This window comes from Balaenoptera ricei, chromosome 16, assembly GCF_028023285.1.
Source record: "Balaenoptera ricei isolate mBalRic1 chromosome 16, mBalRic1.hap2, whole genome shotgun sequence".
In the NCBI taxonomy this organism is placed as follows: domain Eukaryota; kingdom Metazoa; phylum Chordata; class Mammalia; order Artiodactyla; family Balaenopteridae; genus Balaenoptera; species Balaenoptera ricei.
The window spans coordinates 55,380,925-55,401,976 of record NC_082654.1 but is presented as its reverse complement, the minus strand read 5'-3'; the positions used below and the strand labels follow the sequence as shown (position 1 = coordinate 55,401,976).

Below are 21,052 nucleotides of genomic sequence, written 5' to 3'. Positions count from 1 at the left end.
GAGGGAGGGTGGAAGGCAGATCCTGTGAGCCTTGGGCTTCTCTGAGTAAAATGGGAGCCACTGTAGGGTTTTAAGCAGAGGAATAACATGATCTAAGTTTTAAAATGATTTTAGATGGAAGCAGAGACACCTGATAGGAGGCTCTGGGATAAGGAAATGTCCCCCAATTCTGCCCTCTCGGTCCCCACTGGCAATGCCGCTACAGTCCTCATCACCTCCCTCCTAGCCTCTGGCCAAACTCTGCTGACTCTTCTCCCCGCCTCCTGCTCCTTTGTCTCGGAGAAATGTCTCCAAGTCCTTCTCCAGCTTAGGAACTCTGGCAACATGAACGGTTTATCCCTGCCAGCCTTCTAGTCTCCCAGGCTACGGAGGTCTGGCTTTGTCTGTGCGTCCCTCTCTGGGGGTGGGTGCCAGTGTGGACAAGGCTGTGCACATCCTGCCCCACGAGTACTGAACTCCAGAGGCCAATTTTCTTGGGTCACATTTTAGAACTTCTGAAATACATTTATTTCAGCCACATGAATTATGTATCTTAGTCACTGCATAAAGCAATACAGAATTGTCTAAAGTGGGTTTCCTCCCCCTTCCAAGAAGGAAGAAACCATGTGTGTGTTCTTTCATATGTTTTCCTTTGCCCATACAAAAATAATCAAACATAGAATTTAAAAAATGGGTTACACCGTGCACAATATTCTGCGTGTCGCCTTTTCATTTTTCTGCCCTGGACATTTCCCCCGGCCAAAGCAGACAGATGGACTTCATTCTCTGTGACAAACGTTACTGTTCCTCCCCAGGCGCCCTCCCCGCCCCACCCCACTGAGGGACATTCAGGTGGTTTCCAGTCACTTTCATAACAACATTGCGTGCGTGTACCCCGCCCCCAGAGGGAACTGCGTTAGCATATAAAGTTAAACACATCACATCGGCCAATAAAAAATGAAAACAAAATAAAATCAGTTGGAAGGCGGCAGAAATCCGTGTGTGAATACCCCGGGGCCCCCTCATCTCGTTCGTTTCCAGTCGCCGGAAGCTGCCTGGGCCGGAACCGCCGCGGTTCCGCTCCTTTGCTCTGCGCGGCTCCCGGGCTGGGGTCCGGGCCCTGGACTGCCATCGTGTACCCGCCGCACCGCGGGGATGGCGGGAACGGGTCCTCCCGCACCCGGATCCCAGCGCATCCCGGCGGGCGTAGCCGCCCTTGTGCTGCTCCCGGCGCCCGCCTCTCCCACGTGCTGCCGCTCCCGCTCGGATCGGCCGCCAGGGGGTGCCACAGGCCCGGCTGAGCGGCCTCCTCCGCCGGGGGAGGGCGATGGGTGGGCGGACACCAGCCCAGAGGTGGCGCCAATCAGGGCCAGGCAGCTCCCACCCGCGCCGGCTCGAGAGCGTCTTTCCGGAAACCGGATCTAGCCCGCCCCGCGGCTGCGCAGCGCGCTCGGCCTCCTGCCCCACTGACCTGGGATTGCCAGGGAGCGCTCCGCCGGCTGCTGCAGAAAACGGGCAGCTAGCGGGGCTCTTCCCATCCGGCCGCCACCCACCCTCTCTCAACGGTGTCACCACCGCAAGGATGACACCATCACCGCTCAGCCAGAGGACTGGACCTCACGCCCACAGCAGCCAGCCCATCCCCACGGCCCCGTACTGTGCTGTCTCTCCCCTCTTCTTGTAGGCGTCTGGTGGACCCAGAAAGTAAGAAGCTGCCAGCGGGAGGCTAGACTCCCTTCGTGCCCTTCGTGCCCTTCCTCCCCTTGTTTCCTCTCTGGACGCCGTGCTCCCACCCAGCCACAGTTAGGACAAGGGAGATAAGAGCTGTGCCGGAGGCTGGGATGGCCTCAGTCTAAGAAACTGCGCGAGCCGGGACGCCGAGCCCTGAAAGGTCTTCGGTGGGGAGGAGAGAGAAGAGGGCGGGTGGGGTCCAGGGCCACAGCGCTGCATGGCAAGAGCCTCTGCGTGGAGCCTCCAAGGTCTGGGTCACACGGGGACAAGCCAGCCAGACCCGGGGGAGGGGCAGCCTGGCCCTTCGCACTTCTTGTGACCCCGTGGGATTAAAGCTCACCTGAACCCGCTTAATCCTTACTGTTGTGGGTCAACCTTGCAGGAGAAGACCGCCGCCCACTCACACCTGGGTTCCATCACTTTTGGGTGCCTGATCCACCTTTAGTCCTCACGGGGAGGCAAGGGGACATGAAGGTCACCAGCCCAACTAGGCCACAGTGCTACAAACCATCAAAAGATTCACAGTATCCAGTGGTTGTCATATTTGAAAGCTGGATGGAGTCCCAGGGTGGGTAGCCATAGGCAAGTTGCTTACCTTCTCTGAACCCCAGTTTGAGTACAGGGGCAGCTGGAAGTAGCTCTGAGCAGCTGTTAGGGTGAACTTTGGGTCTCAGCATGAGCAGCACCTACCCATCCTCACGGCCAAAGACAGGTGGGTTCCCTCCAAGCGGAAAGCAACATCCTGCTCTGTCCAGGGTGCTTCACATTCAGGGCATGGAGAGGACAGAGAAGACACACTTGCATTCTTTGTTTGTGATCTTCTCCACGTACTTGCAACAACAACAAAAAAGATAAGCAACGACCAAAATTGACCCCAAATTGAGGGTTAATCTGTCAGCACATGCATAGCCTTAGAACCTCATTATAGGGAAAAGGCAGAGGATGCCTGCCTCCTTCATGTCCTTGAATTCCACGATCAAGCCCCTCAGGTGTCCCTACTGATTCTATTTTGCTTTCTTCCTTGGCTGCAACACAGAAAGAAGGACAGCTCTTTTCTCCTCCAAGGCCGAGTGTTAGAAGCATTACCTCAGTAGCCCAACGTCCTGGAAAAGAGGAAGATTGGCAATGACGGAGCAGGTAGAGCGAGAGGCCGGGCAGCCTAGAAGCTCCTGGCTGGCTCCTCTGGCCTGTTTGACGTTGGCTCAAAAGACATGGAATTAATAGGCAAAGCTGCCTCCTCCTCCTCCTCTTACCTGTGGAGGAGAGATCAGTTCCCGGTTGGCTGGGGCAGTGTCATTGATATAGCTGGTGTCATCGTTACCTTCCACGAACAGATCACTCGACACCTGCCAGGGCCAGGAAGGGCCAGGCCTGGGCTTTGCCCGCAGAGCTGGAGGCTTTCACTCTTCCATTGTCCCAGAGCCCAGGGGAGGTCAAGACACAGGCTTTGCTGGGATGTGGCTCTTGGTGACCCAGTAGAAGGACTGGACAGCTCCTGGTGCTGGATCCCCCTTGCAGGTCCTGGCTGCCTCTTTGCTTCCTGCTGCCTGGTCCCTGTGGCTGTCCTGGACAGAGGAGATGAATTCGTTGCTGGCTGGGAGCTGAGGCAGAGCGATGGTGCTTCACGGAGAAGGGGCTCTGGGAGTGACCCTGGCGTGAGGAGCCAGGGGCGAGGAGTGGCCTGGAGTGTCCCTCCTGACGTGTGCACCCCAGGTGACACCATGCTGCAGCAGATCCTGCACGACATGTACATCGACCCCGAGCTCCTGGCCGAGCTCAGTGATGTGCAGAAGCACATCCTCTTCTACAAAATGCGAGAGGAGCAGCTGAGACGCTGGAGGGAGCGTGAGGCTTGGGAGACCCTGGCCCAGGTCGAGGGCCTCAGGCCCCCCAAGGTCAAGCGAGGTATGTGGGTGGGAGTCACCAAGGGGCAGACCCCTGGCCTCCCGGGAGGTAGAAGAGTTGTCGATGTCAGGCTATGTTCTTCTTTAAAATGGCCACTGGTGTGATGAGGGCTGGGGGCTTGAAACCCTTGTTCTGTGAGCATCCTGTCCCATTAGCCTGGGCGTCTATCTTTTGACCAGGTCTGTAGGGCTCCAAGGCTGCACAGGGAACTGCCTGGGGACCCTGATGGCACTGGGGCATGGGGACTTCTTTGTCTTGTTGTGGAGGGCCCAGGTTCTGGGAAGACACCACTGGGATCTCAGATTGTGCTCAGACCCTGTTGGTGACTGCCTGGTGGGGAGAGGCCATATTCTTGAACCTCACCAGTGGTTCTGGACAGAGGGCCAGGGTGCAACAAAGACACATTGCCCCTCCCTCACTTGCGTGTGCGGCATAGTGGTTCCAGCACAGTGCCCGTGCCCCTCCTCCCTGTCCTTGTGTGAGAGGATGCTTTGGGTTGTGCTGGAGCCCCAGTGGGCCTCTGGAGAGAGGGTGTCAGGGAATGTCCTGCGCTAAGAGTGACCAAGCCCAATGGCAATAGCAACTGCAGACAAGAAGCAAGGGTTCAACCCACCTTTCAGGTGGTTACTCTGCAGTGACATGCCAGTCAAGGCCGTCACTGGGGCGCCTGTGAGTGAAGGCGCACCTGAAGCAGGCAGGCTGCTGAGTTGTTGCAGGACTCAAGATCCTGCTGGGGAGGGCACTTTACGTGGATGCTGCACTTCACAGTTTGCAAAGCCCATTCATCTTCTCTCTCGTTCACTCCCCACAACAGCCCTCCTCTTGGTCTCCATACTGTTGACCAGAGTGAAGTGCAGACTTGATCTGTTTGTAAGTTTTCAGTCCAGGACAAAGTCCTGTTTCTGGACTGGACATACAGGCCCCTTGGTGACCTGGCTCCCTCTCTCTACTCCAGGCTCACTGCTAGACAGCCCCTGCCACGTGCCATAGGCCACGCTGGCACCCATCTGGACGTCTTGCTCTAGCCTCTGTCTTTACACATGTGATTCTTCCCATTGGGAACGTTCTCCCGCCTTCATCCTCCTGACAGACTCCTTCAGTTCTAGCCCCTGCCTCTTGGAGTCTCTTGGGAATGCTCCTGGCATAGGGAAGTACCTGCTCCTCGGCACATAGGACCCGTCTTTGCCCTAGCACTTGCCACACTGTCAGTGTCATTCATCGTCTGCTTGCCTGGCTCTCCCAGGGGACTCAAAGCCACAGGAGTGAGCACATCCTCCATTCTGTCTTCCATCCTTGGGTCTAGCACAGAGCTGGCACAGAGCGTGACATCCCCTTTTGAACAAGACACAGTAGGACCCCAAGGAGGGAGAGCTATGACTTGACTGCATGTGGCTGGTGCCAAGGGTGGGGCTGCCCTGGCAGCGGCATCACTGAAAATGACAGGCTGCCTTTCCTGCCGCACCCGGCCTGAGCCCTGGGGCCTCATGTTGTCTGTAAGGTGGCTCCTCCGAGAGGAGGACAGACGCCTAAAGCTTTAACTGCAAAAATGTTTTTACGGCGAGTTGTCACACATTGACATCTACATTGTCGTGTATAAATTATACATTAAACTCATTTGGGTTTCTGGTGCAGAAGACTCTTTTCCAGATAATTAATTTTCTGATTTATAAAGCATGGATGAGAGGAGGAATGTGTGTACTCCAGGTCAGGATCCCGCTCAGATCTCAGCTCTTTGCTTCAGTCCTGGTGTGGAGCTGTCTGGGCAGATGGGGAAGCCCTGAGGGGCAGGCGCGGCCCCAGAGGCTGAAGAGCTTCTTACTGTGGGCCTGGGGTGCACAGTGCCTGCTTCCTGTTCTAGGATCTCAATGAACAACCCTCCACCTGGTCTGTGACCTTTAATATTTACCATGTGCCTGTCCTCACTGAATGCCCCCATAGCCCCGTGACCCCATCTCAGATGAGGAAGCCACTGCTCACAGAGGTGACACAATCCATCCAAAGTCACCTAGCTGCTAAGATTGGAGACGGGATGTACACCCCGTGACTTTGACCTTGGTCCACTGGCTGATGTTTTTCTACTCATTCACTTCTGAACTTGGGACTTCCATTCAATGGATGATCTGTTCATGTGTTCATTTGTTCATTCATTCATTTATTCATTCAATCCCTTAGTCAACATTACTAAGCGCTGACCGTGGTGAACTGGACAGAGCTTTGACCCTCGAGTCCATGGGTAGACAGATCAGATCCCAGGGAACATGCCAACGGGAGTGCCAGGAAGGTGGCCTGGGGCAAAGCAGCCGCACAGCAGCTCAGGACAGGGTGTGTGGAGACGGACTCCATTGGCTGGATCTTTTCTCTTCCTTCCTTTCACAGGCACTTCCTTCCCAGCTTTTGCCTCCCTCCCTCCAATCTGTCCTGAAGGAAGCATCTGCTGTGTCCCGTTGTATGTGCCAGCCCCTTGGCATCCCTGAGCACAACTTACTCGGTTGCGGTCAGACTGGAATGACCTTGCACCTCCTCCTGCCCATCCATCTCCCCAGTCCTGCTTGTCCCCCGAGACCTCCCTCCCACCCTCTCTCTTCTGAGGACACTTCCCAGCCCCCAGCGGGCCTGACCTTGCTGTCCTGAGGGCCCAGCAGGGTGAGGTGCACCCTGTCCCTGAGAACTTCTCTGCTTCTCCTGCAGAGGGTAGGTGTAAACATGGGTGATAGGGATTATTCCAGTTTACAGAACCTCAGGGGTTGTATTGGTCCTGGGACACACATTTGGGGTCCACAGAAGTAAGCTGGGGTGAAAGATGACGGTCGTGGCTGGGCACACGTCACTCCCCCGACCATGCAGGTGTGTCTTTTTGCTTTCACTTTATATTTTGCTGAGAAGCTTCTGGTGTTCTGCCCTGTCATGGAAGATACAGACCCTCAGCTTACATTGTTTTCCCATCTGCCGTCATGTTTGCTGTTTGTCACATTTCTGACAAATCTTGAGGTCCAGCGGGAATTTGTGTTGTTCGTTGAGACTCTGGGAAGGCGGTTATCACGTTACATTCTCGCTAGATTTAAGCCACGCCCATCCAGCATTACCATGACCTTCCACATCGTTTCCCCTTTTCATGCCCTTTTGCCACCGCAGGAACCCACACCCCGTGTGAGGAGCTGCAGCCTTTACAACCCTTGGCCCCTTCTGGGCTGGCCCAGTTATCCCAGTTTTTTGGGGCTGGAGCTGGGTGTCGCCTGGGACACAGGACTCAGGACACATGTGTTTCTACTGCTGTTGTGACCCAGGAAGCTTCCCTACCTGGTTTCGCTGGTTCTGCTGTGATTGGCAGTTTCTGTCAGTGTTAAATTGGTTCCTCGGTGACCATCTCCTGATCCATCTGGACGTCATCTGCCTGGGAACAAGACCTCTTTCCCCACCCTCCTTCCTGCTTTCTTCTCTCACGTGCCTGACACTGGCCACGCCACAAACCAAACCTGCAGCCTCATGGAGGTGCCTTATTCTCACCCTCACAGCCAGCCCTGTGCCGGCCCCAGTCCAGCCTGTGGAGGGCTCTAGGTCCAACTGTCCAGCCCTCACTGCTTCCATTCCCCACAGCTGGGGTCAAGAGGCAGCTCCCACCTGCTAGGCCCGCCTCTCTCTGCCCGCCCAGCCTGTGGCGCTCCCACAAGCAGCCCTGACCTGGGGCTGGAGGGAGACACCTGATCCAGCATCCTGTCTCAGCTCTCAGCCACTCCCGCTGCGCGTCTGCCCTGGACTGGGTGCCCAGGTGGGCCTGGTCCACGCTCTAATGAAAGCTGTGTGACACAGTCCTTCTCACTGGGCATCTGCCTTCTCTCTGTTTCCTGGGAACCATCCAGTAACCATGGCAACCTTGCCTGCTGGGCCCAGGCCCTCCGAGCCTCGGTGTGTTTCCTTTCCGGGCGTGGGAAGCAGTACTCGCCTACAGACATTCCCAGTGCACCCATGTTCTCAGTGGTCCCCTGCCTCAGGCTCACGCCCTACGACTTTTCTCCCCAGAGCAGCCAAAGTGTCCTTTTAACACACTGATTAGCTCAGGCATCTCCCTGCCTCCGTCGCTTCCATTGCACTCAAAGAAACACGAATGCTTTTCGGGGGCCTCTGCCTACTTTCCAACCCAATTTCCACCCTTTTGGGTCCCTCTGTGTGGAATGCTCTTTTCCCAAATCCTCATGAGGCTGGGTCCTCCCCCTCATTCATTTCTCAGTGAAATGTTGAGCTCTTCACTGACTACCTGCTCTCAAGGACCCCACCCCAGTCTCTCTCTCTTACAACATCTGGCCTGATTTCCTTCAAAGCACTTACCACATCTGAAAGTATCGGGGGTTTTTTGTTGTTGTTGTTTGTTTGTGGTAAGAAAACACAACATAAAATTTACCATTTTAACCATTTTAAAGCGTGCGATCCAGTGACATTTAGTACATTCAAAATGTTGTGCAACCACCACCTCTATCATTTCCATCACCCCAAAAGGAAAGCCCGTATCCTTTAAGCGGCCACTCTGCATCCTCTCCTCCCCCAGCCCCTGGCAACCACTGATGTGCTTTCTGTCTCTATGGATTTGCCTTTGTCGTCGTCATCTTCCTCTTTTTTCATGTATCTGTTTGCTTGTTTATGGTCTGTCTCCTCTGTTAGTCTGCACGTGCCATGACACCATGGCTGTGGCGGCTTTGCCTCCATCCCAGCGTCTGGAACAAGGCTGAGGGATATGGTCGGGGGGAGCTGTGGGCAGGGAGCTGCTAAAACCGTTGCATGCGTGTTGTGTCAGTGGGGCTTGATAGAAGAGACGGGTATCAAAGGATTTCCCTTTTGAGTAGAAGACTGTGAGCTGTGCAGTGTGACCCCTTCCCTAGACCTTGAAAATCTTCAGTAAAAGTCTAAAAATCCCAGTATGCTTGTGTTTTGGGATATATTGTAGAAGCTGAACTACAATCTATAATATATAAGTAATGGCAATTCTGTCACCTTGTCATACATACTTACAACTCATTTCTTTTTCATTTCTTGTTTTAGGATTTTGACTTAGATTTTAGTTTGACCAATGCTGCTTTTTTCCTTTGCATCCATTTAGTGTACATTTCCCTGTATCTCTTCTTCCCCCCCTCCCGCCTTTCGATACCATTTTGTTTTAAGGGAGTCTATTGAAACATGTATATTAAATGGCATATGTTAGTTTAGAACTTTTTTTTTTTTTAAATAATTATTTATTTATTTATTTATTTTTGGCTGCGCTGGGTCCCCGCCTCTGCGCGAGGGCCTCCCCCAGCCGCGGCGAGCGGGGGCCACTCCCCATCGCGGTGCGCGGGCCTCCCACCACCGCGGCCTCTCCCGTTGCGGAGCACAGGCTCCAGACGCGCAGGCCCAGCTGCTGTGGCTCACGGGCCTAGTTGCTCCGCGGCATGCGGGATCCTCCCAGACCAGGGATCGAACCCGCGTCCCCCGCATTAGCAGGCAGACTCCCAACCATTGCACCACCAGGGAAGCCCCTAGAACTTATTTTAAAGATATAGTTGAACCCATTTTCTTTATCTTTATAAGGAATGAATCATTATCTACTGAAGATGAGAAACTTAAGGATATTTTAATATCCATCTCCATGATTTTGTTGGCATAATCAAGAATTTTAGATTTTTTTGTTTACTTATCTTTCAAGACTTATTTTTTTATGCCAACAGTGGTTTCATAATCAAATCATAATAACAATAATTATTTGGACACTAACTCCACTTTGTATTACTCGTACCCCACATTTTTCCCTCTGAGGGGAAAGTGATGAACATTGCATTCCCCCTTTGCCCCCTTGTACAAATGCTTTGGCCAACCCAGCAGCACACCCCTTGCTGTTCGGATTCTCAGCACGTCACACAGAAGTTATTAAACATGAAGGGAAATCCACATTTGAAGCCGTCTCCTGCACCGTCCCTGTTCTTGCTGTCATATGGTGGTAGGCATGCTGATTTTCTTCAACTCCCTTTGTGAATTTTTCTGTTAGTTCCAACAGTTTTCCAGTAGATCCACTTAGAGGGTGGTGACTGTGTAGGAACACTGGGGAATCAGGGGCATGGATGCCCTGGGTTTCCGGACTGTAGCTCTTTGGAGCTGTTGCTCATGGCCCCTTTCCTGGGCACAGTGGGACAGTGCTTCTAGGACAGTGCCATGGGGGAGGGGGCTGGGGAATCTAGCCCCCCTGGTTTCTTACGGTGCCGGATTATCCACCAGTCGTGTCCCATCCCTTCTGTTAAGAAGGTGTTTCCTGTCCATATGCAAATATTCAAAGAACAATTCTGTGGGGAGGGAGAATGATCTTTTTCACAGAGTATATGTGATGGGGAGAGAAAAAGAGGTGTCTGGCGGTGCGGGAGGGTGTCCAGAGTCCTGTGCAAGGTAGACAAGAGGTAAAAAGTCCCCTGTGGCACGATAATAGGTAAATTGGGGCTGAGTGTGGGTCCGAGGGACCAGTGAAGGCAACAGATGAGCAATGGGGGTGCTGCCAGCTTCCCAGCGAGAGCCCTGGAGTCAGGCAAGAGGAATGTCATGAGAAGTGTATCTGTGGTGACACCAGGCCATCCAGCTGACCCCAGAGAGGCGTCCTAGCGCCCGTCACCTGTAGATAGGCACTGCAGCTCTCAGGGTGTATGTGGGGGGCAGGCAGATCCTGCCTGTTCTTCCAGACTTCCACACCCGAAGGGATGCTCCATTAGCTCATTTCCTGAGGGGCTGAAGGGTGGGAAATGACAGTGTCACAGATCACTTCTCCACCTTTTGGTTGGGTTAATGCTATTTTCAACATGTCTCTAGCGTGGTGGAATAGAACCAAGTCCCCTGGATTTTCATCTTTGGTCTACTGGGTTGACCTTGGAACATCACCTGTGCAATGGGAATAATAACCCTTCCCCAGCAGTTGTTGGCAGGGTTCAAAAAGCTTCTTCAACAAGTGGGAAAGCTCCCGCCACCATGTGGGGCACATAAGAGCCAAGCCATGTCCACCTCCTTCCTTTCCTCACTGCCTCCGTCTGCCTCTGGTGGCAGATGCCCTTGGAATTTGTTCAGCCTCTTCCTGAATGTTCCCATGGGACCCAGGCTATGGGCCCAGCTCCACCACTGCTTGGCCAACCTCAGTTTTTCTGTAGTCTCAGGGATGAGGGTGGGGATGGGACTTTTCCTGTGTCTGTCAAATCATTATTCCTTGTGTGGTTACTTCTTAGGGTAAATTGGAAGAAATTCAGTTATTCCAGTAAAAGGAGACTCTTGGTTCTTGGATGCTGGTAAGCTTTCCTACAGGTGAAGCAAAGATGTGGCATTATGGTGGGTGGGAGGACTAGTCCGTGGGGAATTGCATAGTGTATGGCCTGGGACTGGCCTGGGACCACCCTGGTTGTGACTGTGCAGCTGGGTGTGGGACCCCTTAGGGTGAGGAGAGAGGGGCTAGGGGCCAGACCACTACCCCCGCCTGGACTCTGAGACCCAGGGTGGGCCTTCCATGCAGTTGGTGCTCTGCCCAGGTGTGTGGAATTGACCTTGAGGGGGAGAGCCCACTTTCTGCCTCCTCAGCCCTGTTGGGCCTCCATACGGTGGACAGAAAGGTGGGGCCGCAGTGCTGGTGAGCGAGGTCCTCCGTGGTACAGTCTCAGCGTCGCTGAGGGGCGTCACTCGGCTTCCCTGCAGCTCAGTTCCTTCTTCCGTGAAGAGGGAAGGGCTTTCTGGGTGGCTGTAAGGCTGAAGGGGCCACTGTGCAAAGTTCCCACGCTGGCCCTGGCTGGGGGCCTCTGCAGGCCACCAGCTCACTCCCTTTCCTCCCTGCCTTCCCCCAGCCGGCGCTGTGGTTCTGGCCGAGGCAGCTCTGCCAGCATCCACGGCTCCCCGTCTCCAGTGCCAGCATTTGCAGAAGCTGCAAAGCCCCAGACTCACCAGGCGGGCAGTGGGAGGAGCCAAGCAGAAGCTGCCATGAGAGCATGGGGGGGCTCTTGGTGCCCAGCAGGTGTGGGTGTCCCCAGGGGTGAGAGTGCCGTTTTCTTGGCTGTGGAGGGAGATCAGCCTTAACTGTCAGCTCTGAGCATCCTGTATCTAGAAGGAGAGAACTGAAGGTGTGGCCTTGTCCAGCTGAAGGCCTTTGGTAGGGGAGCCTGGAGGGGTTCCCAGAGAGTAGGCTCAGGTTCTGGAAGCTAAGGGGAGGGCCAGGGCTGCAGGAAGAATGAAGCCTCAGAGCCGCTGCATTCTTTGGAATGAAGGAGAACTCACCCAGATGGAACGCCTTGCCTCCTGTGTGTCTGACCTGTCCTGGGCCCTTTAAGTGTCTGTTTATCCCACCCCCTTAGGGACCTGAGCTTGGGTCCTTTGTATTTCATGAAATCTAAGATGCCATAGCTTGAAAGACACACTGTTTTTATATATTACTAAGAAAGCTGTAAATTAAACCACGATACACCATTGTTTGTAAGATACATCCTGATTTCAGAAATGTTAAGGTGTGTGTCTTCAAATTAATGAAATATGTTATTATCTCCGTTTGAGTCGAGGTGGAGTTGGAATCGGGTCCAGGCCTGCTGGGGCTCCAGTTCCCCCCACTGCAGTGCACACGTCTTCCTCCTCCTCACAGCTGCTCCCATGGTGAAATGACATATTCCAGGTGATTAAAGACCAGTGCAGAAAAAGCAAAAACAAAATCATAGAAGTAATCAAAGAAAATATGAGAGAATAGTGGGGAGAGCGAAGGTGTTCTTAAAATAAGATACCACAAGAAAAATAAAAGGAAAAATAAAGATAAATATGACTAGATTTAAAAAATCTTCTTGATAAAAGATACCAAACGGAGTTTAAAAAGAGAACAAAGCAGGAGATAAATGAGAGAAAAATATCTGCAACATTTATAACAGGCAAAGGACTTGTATCCAGAGAATAAAGAAACTTCCTAAATCAGTTAGCAGAAGACAAACAGTAGAAAAATGGGGAATAGACATGAACAAGCCATTCACAGGAGTGCAACTTCGAGTCACAATGACCATGTGGAAAGGTGTTCATCCTCACTAGCGAACTACCAGTACATCACTGCAAATTAAAACAATAATACTAGCAAAAGTTAAAGAAGTTTGCTAGTAGTAATGTTGATGGGGATCCAGAGAAAGAGATACTCTCTCTCCTGCATGGCTGTGGAGGGACAGATTTTCTGCAGGTTCCCGAGGAGCTTGGGCCCACGGGGATGGGGTTCTCCTGTCCCTGCAACTTTCTCCCGGCTGCTGCCAAAAGCCCATGGGCTGTGTATTATTATTTTTTAAAATTTTTTATTGGAGTATGGATGGTTTACAATGTTGTGTTAGTTTCAGGTGTGCAGCAAAGTGAATCAGTTATACTTATAATCCACTCTTTTTTAGATTCTTTTCCCATATAGATCATCACAGAGTATTGAGTAGAGTTCCCTGTGCTATACAGTAGGTCCTTATTAGTTATCTATTTTATATATAGTAGTGTGTATATGTCAATCCCAATCTCCCAATTTATTCCTCTCCCCCTTTCCCCCCTAGTAACCGTAAGTTTGTTTTCTACAGCCCATGGGCTCTTTAAACAGATGGAGTTTTGCTCAGCTCTGGCTGGAGGGAAGCCCTTCTCCTGCCTGTTGCAAGGCCCCAGGTGGGCATGCTGGGCTGAGCTGGCCGGGTGTAATTTCCTCCCCTTGCTTCAGAGGTGATCATGCCTGCCACCTCCCTCCTTCCCTAACTGTCCACCTCACTGCTTCCCTTTGCACCAGGAGGTCAGCAGGGGCAGTTTCTGAGAAAGGCCACCAGCTGGTTACCTCCTGACTCCCTGTAACCTGACGCCAGGTCTCAGCCCCACTCGGGGGAGCCGGGCTGAAGCAGCAGGTTGCAGGCGGCTGCCGGCCCCTCTGTTATCTCTCCCAGTGGCTAGTAGCATCGCTGCTTTCCAGGTTTTTCTCACGTAAAAACTAGCACAGCTTCCTAGGACTCTTGCATTTGGAACCAGAGTTTGCATTCAACTTTGGGGTTTAAATTCTTTGGGTACATTTCCACACCTGTTTCCCTCATGTCCTTTCAAGATGACAGGGCCTCAGGGAGCATTTATTTTTATCCTATCATCTCACAGATGTGCTTATTATCTGGCCACCACGGTTGGGTTCTCAATACATACCGTAAATGATTTCAAACATTTGAAAGTTAATGGCTGAGAATGTAGTCAACCTTGTTTCTGTGTGCACTTGATAAAGAAAGTATTCTGCTGTAGTGTGGAGTGTTCTATAGACGTCAGTTAGGTTAAGTCGGTCAATATGTTGTTTAGACCTCTATACCCTAACTGATTTTTTTCCCTATAAATTACCTTATCATATAAATTACCAGGAGAGTTTTTGTTGTCACAAACAGCTTTATTGAGATGTAATTCATATACCATACAAGTCACCCATTTAAAGTGTACACAAGTCACCCATTTAATGTGTACAACTAAATGGTTTTTAATATATTCACAGAGATGTGCAGCCATCACCACAATCAATTTTGGAATATTTTCATCACCTCAAGAAAACCCGTACACTTTAACTAGTAACTGCCAGACCCCTTTCTTCCTGCTCCAGCCCTTAGCAACCACTAATCTACTTTTTTTTTTTTCTGCACTGGGTCTTCATTGCTTCGAGTGGGCTTCCTCTACTTGCGTCAAGCGGGGGCTGCTCTTTGTTGCGATGTGTGAGCTTCTCATTATGGTGGCTTCTCTTGTTGTGGAGCACGGGCTGTAGGCGTGCGGGCTTCAGTAGTTGTGGCACGTGGGCTTCAGTAGCTGTGGCAGGCAAGGCTTAGTTGCTCCGTGGCATATGGGATCTTCCTGGACCAGGGATTGAACCCATGTCCCCTGCATTGGCAGGTGGATTCTTAACCACTGCGCCACCAGGGAAGTCCACTGCTAATCTACTTTATGTCTCTATGGGTCTCCCTATTCTGGACTTTCATATGAGTGGAATAATATAATATTAGACTTTTGTGACTGGCTTCTTGCACTTAGCATAATGTTTTCAAGGTCCATCCACAATGTAGCATGTACCAGTATCATTCTTTTTTTATGGCCGAATAATATTCCATTATATGGATGTACCACATTTGGTTGTCCATTTATCTCTTAATGGACATTTGGGTTGTTTTCACTTTTGGCTATTATGAATAATGCTTCTATAAACACACGTACAAGTTTTTGTGTGGATGTATGTTTTCATTTCTATTGGGTGTGTACCTACGAGTGGAATTGCTGGATCATTTGATAACTTTAATAACTTGAAGAATTGGCAGATTGTTTTCCAAAGCAGTTGCACCATTTTACCTTCCCACCAGCAGTGTATGAGAGTTCTAATTTCTCCACATTCTCATCAGTACTTGTTATTATCTATGTTTTTGGTTAAATCCATCCTGGGAGACGTGAAGTGTTATGTCATTGTGGTTTTGATTTGCATTTCCCTGATGAGTAAAGATTTTGAGCATCTTTTCTTGTGCTTATTGGACATCCATATATCTTCTTTGGAGAAATGTATATTTAGATCCTTTGCCCATTTTTTGACTGAGTTGTCTTTTTATTATTGAGCTGTAAGAATTTTTATACACTCCAGGCACAAGTTCCTTATCAGATATATGATCTGTAAATATTTACTCCCACTCTTTGGATTGCCCTTTTACTTTCTTGATGGCATCCTTTGAAACACAAAAGTTTTAAATTTCAAATTTTGATGAAGTCCAAATTGTATTGATATATATTTTCTTTGTTGTTTGTGCTTTTGGTATCATATCTAAGAAACCATTGTCTACTTTAAGGTCATGAAGATTTATACCTATATCTATATTTTCAAATTTATTAACACAGAATAGCACATGATATTCTCTTTTAATCAGTTCTTGTTTTACATTGTCTTATTCCTAATGCCATATATATTATATATACTGTATACATAGTCCATATATATATATAAAAACATATGTATGGCATATATATAACATATAACATATATATATGTTTTAACTTAATTTAAGCATGCTGGGTGGTTTCCTACTTTATTACATTTTTCAAAGAACAAATGTTTGGTTGTATTTATAATATATATGCTTTGCATTCACTAATATTAGTTTTTTTCATTAATTATTTTCTCCTGCTTTTATTTTATTGTTCTTTTTTTATGTCTTAGATTGAGAACTTAGTTTATTCATGTTACATCTTTTTAAAAATTTTTATTTCATATTTTTAAAAAATTTATTTATTTATTTATTTTATTTGGCTGCGCCGGGTCTTAGTTGCAGCATGCATGTAGGATCTAGTTCCCTGACCAGGGATCGAACCCAGGCCCCCTGCATTGGGAGCATGGAGTCTTAACCACTGGACTACCAGGGAAGTCCCACATCTTTTTTTAAATAAAGCTTTTAAAATTTCTCATTATAAAATATTTAAACATATAGGTAAAATGGAAAATAATATAATAAGTACTTATGGACCCATCATGTCTTTATTAAGTGTTAACTTAGTGCCTTCTTTGTTTTTATTTAAGTACTTCATATACAGTTGAGACCCACTTTAATGCCTTTCTAAAATTTCACTCCCCATCTCCCTCCCCATATGCAAGCCTATTATAAATTCAACATGTATCATCCTTATATTTTTCCATACTATAATATATGTTTTGTAAGCAGTATGTTGCTTAATCATTATATGAATGACATTATACTGTATGCAATCTGAATTTAATTTAATTTATTGGTTCTGCATTTTTTAAGGAGATATGTCTGTGTTGTTCAAACCTATTTATTTTTCTTGCTATAGAGTACTGCATTATAAGAACATACTATAATTTATTTATCTGTTTTCCTTGATTAGTCATTTATGTTGTTCCTGATTTTTAATATTTTGGACAATGTTTCCATGAACCTTCTTGTTCATGTTTCTCTGGGCACGTGTGTACTTGGAAGTGCTATTCCTTGGTAATAATGTGTAGCATGTTCAACTTTACTAAATATTTGCCAAATATCTTCAAAGTGGTTGTATCAGTGCCTTCAGCCATCAACAATTTATAAGAATTATCATTGCTCTATATCCTTTTCAACAATCAGAATTTGTCATCACACTTTTTTATTCTTTCCAGTCTTGTAGGAGTGAAATGACTGTATTTTTTCATCATCATACACTCACAGTAAAATTAATGATGGTTTCACTCCTTGATGAAACAGTAAACCTTATTCGTTTTATTGTTTGACAAAATGGAAGGATGCATAAAGCATTTCTGAAGTATGATGGGTGTCTTGAGGAAAGGCACTGTGTGATTTTTTGAGTTATGTGCTGAACTAGCCTCTTTATTCATGGAATGCCATTTTTACTTGAAAGAAGACTGACAAACTATGTCTTTTTTCAGACTTGGGTATTTGCAAATGAATAAAGTGAATCTGTCACTTAAAGGAAAACAACGGATAAAATTTATTCCAGTGATAAAATTCCAGGTTTCAAGCAAAAATTAGAATTTTTGGAAAACTTGTATCAGCTACAATGAACTTATTAGATTCCCAATACATAAAGGCTTTTCTCTGAGGTTCATAGTAATATTAACAAACAATTTTATGATATTGTAAAATAAAATGGGTCCACATTTGGAAGATCTGCTTGATCAGTGAACCAATATTTTCCAAGGACCAATGAGGAATTGTGCAAAATCACACATGAGTAAAAGATCCATTCAAAATGCAAAATAAACCAATGGGTTTTAATTTTATTTTGCTTAAAGATCGTTAAACTTTTTACTTTGAAGTAACTTTTTTTTTAGGCCACGCCCTGTGGCATGTGAGATCTTAGTTCCTCGACCAGGGATTGAACCCATGTCTCCTTCAGTGGAAGTGCGGAGTTGTAACCACTGGACCGCCAGGGAAGTCCCAAGTTGCTATTATTTTAAATAAATATATATAAAAAATTTTCTCAGTTTTAATTTTGAATATGATAAATATTGATAGATATAACCCACATAAACAAAAATTCTTTGAGATACTCAATATTTTTAAAGACTATAAAGGGGTCTTGAGAGCAAATTATTTGATAACAGATGCTTTAAAGGATACATTGTATGCAATGAGTTAGCTTTTCTACAATGCATCTAGACTAGTACTATCTATATACCATTCTTGGGAGAACTGAGAAAAAAAATGGCCATTCAAATTATGTTTTATAGGGCTTATTTCTCTCACAGGACCCTAGTAGAGAAAGATTGTTCTAGACATTAATAAGTTAATACATGTAAAATATGTTGAACCATGATTAGCAGATAAGCCTTCTGTAGATGTTAGCTGTTACTATTGCTTTTATTAATTGGTGCAGTCGTTTGACAGTTATGTGTATTCAAGTATCTTCTCTCAGTTGGTGACTTGATTTTTAATTGTCTTTATGGTATTTTTTATGTGTAGAAATTTTAAGCTTTAATCTGTATTCAAATATATCAACATTGTCTCTCATAGTTTATTCTTTTTATGTCTCATAGAAGAAGTTCTTCCCTTCCCCAAAGTAATAATGATATGCATTTATATTTTCCTCTAAAAGTTTCCAAGCGTCCAAATGTTCCTTTTCACAGACTCATAAAACCACCTTTATCAAGGTCATTGGTGACTTCCATGTTGTTGAATCCAATGGTCAATTCTCAAGTCTTCATCCCAATGACCCATCAGTAGCCTTTGACACAGTTGACCTCCCTTTAATTCCTGAAATTCTTTCTCCACTTGGCTTCTGGGATACTGCTCTCTTTTGGTTGTTGTCCTGCCTCGAAGCCTTCTTTGTCCTCATCTCCTTGGGGGTCCTTCTCCTATCTAGGTGTTGGAGTGTGCTGGGCTTCAGTCCTTCGACCTCTTCTGTTTTCTTTCTACACTCACTCTCTACCTGCTCTCGTCCAGTTTTGTGGCTTTAAATATCTATACACTGATGCCTCCAAAAAATGATATTTTAGTTCCAGCCTCTCCTCTGAACTCTGTTTTATTCAACTGCCTATTGGATGTCTAATAGACGTCTCAAACTTAATTTGGCCCAAACAGAAATGTTGATTTATCCAAGCAGTTTCTTTCATGTTACTCTTTTCAGTAATATGACCATCCATTCCATTGCTTAAGCTGAAAAGTTAGAGTTTTCTTGCTCTTTTTCTTTCACAACTCATATCCAAAATTTAAGCAAATATTGCTTTTTCCTTCAGAATATATCCTAAATCTTAACCACTTTATACCTCCTCCACCAGGACCATCTTCGTCCAAGAAATGATTGTCTGTCCCCTGGACTATTACAAATGCTCACTGGCCTACAGGTTTTCTTGTCCCCTGTTTCCCACACTGAATGAATTAAAGCTGCTGCTTCTCCAACTGCATTTCCAGTTTCCCTTCTTGCTCCCTCTGCTGCAGCCACAGTGGTCTCCTTGCTGTTTCATGAACTTGCCAAGCACATTACCAGCATCTGACCTCAATCCTACTCAGGTCCCAGTCTCACCTGGAGAACTTTGATTCCCCTCTACCCTGTAGGAGTCTCATTTCTGGTGACCACTATTTGCTTCAGGACCCACATGGGAGCACCCACCCTGCTCACTGTTTCACACTTCTGTTTGGAATAGAGTCAATGGAGGCATCTATACTGTGTTTGGAGAAGAGAATTTTATCTTCACGGGGACATCAAAAAGAAAAGCCTTTAAGCTTATAATTTTTCTTTTGAGCTTACTGTTATCTGTGCCCATATTTTTTTTTTTTTTTGCTACAATTTTCCCCCTAGATAATGTGTAATTTCAGTTTTGATTTCCCCTAAGATCCATGGGTTCTCTAAGAGATACTTTCTTGATGGCTATTTTACCCCATTGATTTCTAAGTTTTGTATTATTATTTGAGGATGCGGTCTATAAAATTTTCTCATAATTGCAAGATCAGAAGAAGAAAAGTATATTGTCAATGTTTAAGGAGTAAAGTTCTGTAGTTGTTAAGTAAAATTTGTTTACTATATTATTCAAATCCTCTATATTATTAATTTTTAAAATCGATTTGGTCTACCAGCTTCTTAAATAAATATAGTGAAACTCTCCACCATGAGTATATATACATTTTCAAATTCTCATTGTGCTGTTAGGAGTTTTTGTTTTATGCAGTTTTCTGCTATGTTGTTTGTTGTATAAAGTTTTTTGACTGTTATGTCTTCTTTGTGGGTTGCATCTTTTATAATTACATAATATTCTTTTTTGTCTTGTCTAACACATTTGTCCTTGAATTTACTTTGTTTGACATTGCCACTTCTGCTTTCTTTTTGCTTGCCTTTGTATGGTCTATTGTTAACCAGCTCTTTATTTTTAAACTTTTTCTTTTTTACATGTGTGTTTTATTTAAATAGTACAGAATTGGATTTTACTTTTTTTTCCCCATCAGAAGGAAGGATTTATTATTATTATTATTATTATTGTTTTTCCATGATGGGGAAAACTTGGGAATACTTTATCTAACCTAAATTCAAAAATATAACTGGCAGCATTTTCTAAGGACAGCTCTCATGTAAAACACCCTTATGCCCAGAATTACAGGGTTAGAATGTTCACCAGTAGAAATTTAATTTAGTGACCAGTCCAGTGGAATTTTAATTTAGTAAAAGAAGAGAAAATTGACACTGAAGCTATAATGAAATATGCCTTGTTAGAAGTAGGGTCAGAAAGTGATGACTTAATTAATGACATTAAATAGTGGGTTTTTTTCTTTCTTTCCTTTCTTTTTTTTTTGAATTTTATTTTATTTTATTTTTTTTATACAGCAGGTTCTTATCAGTTATTTGTTTTATACTTATTAGTGTATATATGTCAATCCCAATCTCCCAATTCATCCCACCACCCCCAAGGAAGGATTTATTATTATTTGCAGCCAGTAAGGAGAACACCTAGGGTCTTTCCCAAAGCAGTGTTTGTCTTTTACTTTTTATTTACATCTGACAGTCTCAGATCTTTAATAGGGAAATTAATTCTGTTCCCATTTTTGTGTTAATGAATATACTTAGGGTTTAGGGCTTCTGTGTTATTTTTCATTTGTTATCTGTATCAGTTAGGGATGTGCTTGGCCGTAAGTAACAGAATGCACGATTAATAGTTGCCTAATTAAATAAATCTTTCATATTTATTTATATTACCACATTTCATTTAATAATTACAGAACTTTATTCCTTGGAGTTCCTTATTTTTCTCAAATGATAAGAATTCTGGAGGTGTACTGCAATGGATAGATTAGTTTAGCTGCTCAGCAAGATCATCAAGGCCCCATCTCCTTCATCCTTCCACTTACTCATCCTTAGCATGTGGCTTTCTTCCTCATGGCTGCAAAAGTCCTCCAGCAGCTCCTGGCATCACATCTTCATTCCAGGCAGGAAGAAGGAGGTGAGGTAAACGAGTAAAGAGTGAACGGGCTTCTCC

The 21,052-nt window shown here is 46.4% G+C and overlaps 1 protein-coding gene across 5 annotated transcripts in view; it reads left to right on the top strand.

Moving 5' to 3' along the window:
- Positions 1-1,409: 1,409 nt before the first annotated feature.
- SH2D4B (SH2 domain containing 4B) overlaps positions 1,410-21,052 on the top strand; it is a 77,724-nt gene continuing 58,081 nt past the window's right edge. For 4 of the 5 annotated variants that reach the window (XR_009498007.1, XR_009498006.1, XM_059900286.1 and 1 more), the window contains exon 1: positions 1,410-3,615. Coding sequence is in view for 3 of the 5 variants with exons in the window: in XM_059900286.1 (XP_059756269.1) it covers positions 2,922-3,615 (694 nt within the window). In the remaining 2 variants the exon portion in view is untranslated. The remainder of the gene's footprint in view (positions 3,616-21,052) is intronic. The other variant, XM_059900288.1, reaches the window with a different exon arrangement.